We start from the raw sequence: 5,937 nt of genomic DNA on the forward strand, positions 1-5,937 counted from the left end.
TTGTATGAAGTTTAAACTCAGTAGCATATCGGGATCGTCAACGAACGCCAAGACAAATAAATCCCCTTAAACTTGTTGTACCTGCTTGGAGGTTAGATATTACATGCACGTGGTACCTACTCCTCTCTCGTATGTACTGTACTATCAGGATCTGTGCTGCAGGGTCTAGATGGTATTACCAAGTATAGTTAGGCTGCCATTCTTTATACATCATCCCACCGAGCAACTTAAGTACGAGAAGTTTGTAGAGGCGGCTACAAAGATATATATTGAATGAATACTCTAGCTTCATACAAAGAAGTATAGAATGACGTATGCACATGTACAAACAACTGTGAGATTTCAATGAGTTGTATGACATACACAGTAAAGCTGCTCTGCCCGATGTATCCCAGTAATGCTATGGAGAAAGCGGCCTTCGGAGCAATAGATATTCCGATCGTTCTGTGCCAAGATATTGCGGCTAAAGCTCATGAACCTCACTGTTACCATAAAAGATATCGACAACTCATAATTTCTGAAGCTGAGGGCTTGGGAGAGAGAGTTTGTCATCTTTGGCATCAAGGAGCAGAAGAGATACCTTTTTTTCTCTGTTCCTTCCGCTGTGGAGGCAGTTCCAAACCTCTTCGCGACATAAAGCGTCGGGTTACTGATCGCGGAAGGCTACAGATTAGGGACGATATTCCGCTGCTCTTTGTGCACGCACCGTGGCATGATAATTGATAAGGTGAGAGCATACATGTGCGTCTGCCCCACAATCAGATATATCGAATAGCTATAATATATCACATTCAAAACTTAATTGCCAACGAACCACTTCTAAATCTCCGCTCTTTCCAGACTTTGACCATCCGAGGAGCTAGCACGCCTTCACGTCCCTGCCTGAACACGATGATATCTGCATAATGAAGGATCCCAATTTAATCACGGAACAGAAAGCCACCATGGAGCCCCAAGAATTTAGCGGTCACGCTGAGCCCCGAAAGAACACCACCAAATCCGTCCGCGTGGCCTTCGGTCCGGACCTGGAAACGCATATCCCTCCTCGCGATAAGTCACCCGCGCCTGGGCCAGGACACCACAGATCGTTTACTACCGTGGAGCGGATACACCCCCTTGTAACCACCCCTGACAGACCGACGAGTTCCTCGGCAGGTGAAGGCCCTGCTGTCATAGATGATAACCCTCGGTTGACATCTGATCGGGCATCGGATTCAGCACGGCCGGCCCCTTTGAAACGGGCTAAAAGTGACTACGGTCCACGACTGGGATTTGACAGGTCTGCTACTGGAGAGGATGAAGAGGACTTTGCCATGCGCCATGGATGGCAGGAAGAGTACACTTCGAGCGAATACCTTAAAATCTTACACTCGGTAAGCAGAACGACGATGCGCTGCTTTAATGGAGTATCCTCTGATGACCTTAGAATTTTTACATGTATTTTACGGAAAAACGCCATGAGACAAACGGCATGCCGAGAGATCCCGTGGGAAGCTGGCCCAGCCAGGACTGGCGTATGAAGGACCGTTTGAAAACTGTTTCTGCCGCCTTGGCTATATGCTTGAACATCGGTGTTGATCCCCCGGACGTGGTCAAGACGAACCCTACGGCTAAGCTCGAATGTTGGGTTGACCCAACATCCACTACTGGCGGCGGGCAGACCAAGATAATGGAGCAGATTGGAAAAAAGCTACAGGAACAATATGAAACACTTAGCTTAAGAACTAGGTACAAGCAATATCTCGACCCATCTGTTGACGAGACGAAAAAGTTTTGCATTTCTCTACGTCGTAACGCCAAAGACGAGAGAGTTCTTTTCCATTATAACGGCCATGGTGTCCCTTTACCCACCCAGTCTGGTGAGATATGGGTCTTCAACAAGAACTATACGCAATACATCCCGGTGTCCTTATATGATTTGCAGTCCTGGCTTGCAGGCCCCAGCCTTTTTGTTTTCGACGTATCACATGCTGGGAACATCGTCCAGAATTTTCACACCTTTGTCGAGAAACATGAAAAAGAGAACATCGAAGCAAAGAAGCGGGATCCTAATGTGATCACCCAAAACTATGGGGATTGCATAATTCTCGCCGCATGCCAGAAGAGCGAGTCGCTTCCAACCAATCCTGACCTCCCCGCAGATCTTTTCACTTGTTGTTTGACGACGCCCATCGAGATCGCCCTGAGATACTTCATCCTCCAGAATCCTCTACAGAGTAACATCTCCATTGATGATTTCCGAGTCCCTGGTCGCTTGCAGGACCGCAGAAGCCCTCTTGGAGAACTAAACTGGATTTTCACTGCCATTACGGACACCATCGCGTGGAATACCTTGCCCCGAGCTCTCTTTAAGAAGCTCTTTCGTCAAGATTTAATGGTAGCGGCCCTCTTTAGAAATTTCCTCCTTAGCGAACGGATCATGCGCACATACAAGTGCCATCCAATATCCTCACCTGAACTGCCAGAGACGCACCATCATCCTTTGTGGAAAAGCTGGGATCTAGCCGTTGAAATGGTTTTAGCTCAGCTTCCTGCGCTCATCGATCATGAAGAAGGCCGTAGACAATATGAATATCAACACTCTACCTTTTTCGCTGAGCAGCTTACTGCTTTTGAGGTGTACTTGTCATCTGGACCCACAGAGAGGAACCCGCCGGACCAGCTACCTATCGTCCTGCAAGTCCTCCTGAGTCAGGCTCACCGATTGAGGGCCTTGATTTTACTCAGTAAGTTCCTGGACTTGGGACCTTGGGCCGTCCATCTGGCTTTGAGCATAGGTATCTTCCCTTACGTCGTCAAGCTCCTACAGTCGGCAGCTCAGGAGCTGAAACCTGTTATGGTTTTCATATGGGCAAGAATCATGGCGGTCGACCATACAGTCCAGAATGATCTGCTGAAGGACAACGGAATTCATTACTTCATTTCTATTCTCAACCCGTCATCGCCCATACCCGTCGGAAATGCTAGCGAACATCGAGCCATGTGTGCATTCATTGTGTCCATATTTTGCAAAAATTATCCCCAGGGTCAGAACGTGTGTCTTTCAGCAGAACTCTTTGACTCTTGCTTGAGGCATCTGATGGATGTTGAGAATCCTTTACTGCGTCAATGGTCATGTCTTTGCATTAGCATGCTTTGGTCTGATTTCCCTGAGGCAAAGTGGATGGGTATTCGATGCGCAGCACCTGCAAGACTCTGCGAGCTCAATTTTGATCCTGTCCCGGAGGTTCGAGCTGCAATGTTGCATGCCGTGACGACATTCTTGGGTATCCCCGATTTGACAGATCAAGTGGCACAGATCGAAGAATCCTTGGCCATGGCCGTGTTACCAATGGCATCCGATGGTAGTGTGCTTGTTCGCAAAGAACTTCTGGTGTTCTTCTCGACTTTCGTGAGACGCTATCAAAACAAATTCCTAGTTGCCGCATATGAAGAGCTTCAGGATGAGAAGCAGAGCCTTCTCTCCAAAGTCAACCAAGTGGCACCTAGAGGTCACTCCTCTGAGGATGCACTGAATGGCCCTGTAAATGGCTCGCTTTCGAGTTATAAGCCGCAGAAGCTGTCTCGCAATTCCACTTTTGGCACTATTTGGAAACAGCTTCTTATCCTTTCTGTTGACCCACATCCTGACATCGCACAGGATGCCGCTACAATCGTTGATCATATTCATTTGTCCCTTGTGCAATCCCCCATGGCATCGCTAACTGAGAAAATTCGGCAAGAAATAATGGACCTCTCAAACAGATTGTCACAGAAGACGCAGGTCCGGGAAAGACTAGAGTCGAAGAAGACAGCACCACCGCCGGCTCCTCCGTCGGTTGCTCCACCAAAACAGGAAGGCTATCTTTCTCTGAGTTTAAAGCGGACTGCTAGTGTCGCGGCGTCCCTCAAAAACCTTGCCTTTGGAGGTTCATCAGCAGAGCCGCAGTCGTCGCAACTTTCAGCCTCGGACAAGAGTCGCATGCCCATGACGCCACGAGGACGAGCCCCTCCGGAATGGACCCGGCCCCCCGAAGTTAACGACCAAGTTGCCCCTGCAACAGCCTACCACCAAGCTCCGACCCCAACATCCCGCGGCTTCGAACCCAGGGCCCCATCAACCCCCCCTACCATCCCCTTGATGAGCAGGTTCCTAGACTGGTCCACAGAGGTAATCCCAGAATCTCTCGCTTTGATATGCAAGCAATACAACCAAGATTATGAACAGTTTCTCACCCATCTTCAGTATTTCCGGGAGCCCCAGATGAAGCCCAATGAGCCCGATGAACCCGGTAGCGCGGACTACAACGAACGCCTTTGGAGACGAAGCCGTAACGAAAAGATTATCACAGAGACGCAACCCCTCAAGAGTAAAGCCGGCAGCAGTCGATGGGATAATTCAACAGCCCTACTCTCTAACAGCAGCCAGCCCCTGAAGATGTGCTTTCACCAGTTCGAGGATCATATCGCCGTTGCGGATGACAAAGATACTATTGCGTAAGTGTGGTGAGCTTTATGTTGCTGTGACTCATGCTGACATTCTCTTCTTTTCCTATTAAGGATCTGGGACTGGCAAAGCCACAAACGTCTCAATCAGTTTTCTAACGGAAATCCACCAGGGTCAAAGATCAACGAAGTCCGTTACATTAACGAAGATGATCAGGCACTTTTGATGACAGGTTCTTCGGATGGAGTTCTGAAGGTTTTCAGGAATTACGAGTCCACAAGGGATGTCGAGATCGTGACAGCTTTCAGAGCTCTGCCAGAGCTTATTCCTAGTAACCGAAACGCCGGGCTTGTTCTCGACTGGCAACAGGGCCAGGGTAAGGCGCTAGTCGCAGGGGATGTGAAAGTCATACGAGTATGGAACGCTGCAACTGAAGTTTGCACCAATGTACGTCTTTATTTTAGACACTAGCCATGTGGGGGAAATGCTGACCTTACATGTTCTAGGACATCCCTGCTCGCTCAGGATCGTGCATCACTTCTCTAACTTCCGATCAAGTTGCGGGTAACATCTTTGTAGCTGGATTCGGTGATGGGGCAGTCAGAGTATTCGATCAACGTATCAAGCCCACGACTTCCATGGTCAAAGTATGGCGCGAGCACAAACAGTGGATTACCAATGTCCATATGCAGCGGGGTGGCTTAAGAGAGCTGGTGTCTGGTAGTCGGAACGGTGAGATTCGACTTTGGGATCTTCGGATGGACAATCCAATTTCGACACTGTACGCTACTAAAGATACCTTACGAACGTTGAGCGTTCATGAACACGCTCCAGTATTCATGGTGTACGTGTTATACTTATTAACTTTACCATTGAGTTGGTTGTGGACTTGGCTAACTTGGAACAATTGCAGCGGCACCAACCGCCATGAAGTCAAGACTTTCAACGTTGACGGCACCTATCTGTCGACGTTCGAGCCTTACTCGAGTTTCCTCCATCACAACCGCTCTTCTCCGATCGCAAGCACCGCATTCCATCCTCATCGCACCGTTCTCGCCTGTGCTGCTCTTAATGATAATCACATCAATCTGGTTTCCTGCTAGGTCCGACCTGACGTATTCTTACAACTAATCATGTTTCATTTCCTGTTGGTCCATATCTTAACCCTTTTCTTAATCTGCTATACCTCAACAGATATACTTATACAGCAGAGACGGCGCTTTCGGTCACGATAGTTTCACTCCCGAATTTTTTTTTTTTTTCTTCCTTTCGACATGGTTGTCTGATGACCCTTTTGATTTATGGCGTAAGACGGAAGTTTACAGCAACTTAAGCAACCTGGCGCTATGGTCCATTGTTTCCGTTTTCATGTTTCAATCCTTTTTTGTCACCTTGTTTGCCTTCTTGTCTCTAATTCGATCTGCCATGATCGCATGTATATGGATGGAACCTAAACAATAGCGAACATGCAGAAAGCATCTTTACAATTCAATGAGGTCGCTATTCTTGTA

At 48.1% G+C, this 5,937-nt stretch overlaps 1 protein-coding gene across 1 annotated transcript; it reads left to right on the forward strand.

The window, feature by feature from the left end:
* The first annotated feature begins 722 nt into the window (after nucleotides 1–722).
* On the forward strand, nucleotides 723–5,937 carry BDV27DRAFT_34353 (ubiquitin-binding TORC1 subunit KOG1). Its single transcript, XM_032076378.1, has 7 exons — nucleotides 723–741; nucleotides 841–1,373; nucleotides 1,427–4,150; nucleotides 4,226–4,476; nucleotides 4,540–4,873; nucleotides 4,933–5,270; nucleotides 5,340–5,937. Exons 2-7 carry the CDS (start codon nucleotides 906–908, stop codon nucleotides 5,527–5,529), a joined length of 4,305 nt encoding a protein of 1,434 aa, XP_031923947.1. The 5' UTR covers nucleotides 723–741; nucleotides 841–905; the 3' UTR covers nucleotides 5,530–5,937.

Source organism: Aspergillus caelatus (genome assembly GCF_009193585.1).
Source record: "Aspergillus caelatus strain CBS 763.97 unplaced genomic scaffold BDV27scaffold_194, whole genome shotgun sequence".
Taxonomy (NCBI): domain Eukaryota; kingdom Fungi; phylum Ascomycota; class Eurotiomycetes; order Eurotiales; family Aspergillaceae; genus Aspergillus; species Aspergillus caelatus.

Coding starts and splice junctions, on each gene's coding strand:
- BDV27DRAFT_34353 (XM_032076378.1), top strand. CDS start 906: ATGAAGGATCCCAATTTAATCACGGAACAGAAAGCCACCATGGAGCCC. Junction 4,874..4,932: donor CAACTGAAGTTTGCACCAAT/GTACGTCTTTAT, acceptor TACATGTTCTAG/GACATCCCTGCTCGCTCAGG. Junction 5,271..5,339: donor CACGCTCCAGTATTCATGGT/GTACGTGTTATA, acceptor GAACAATTGCAG/CGGCACCAACCGCCATGAAG.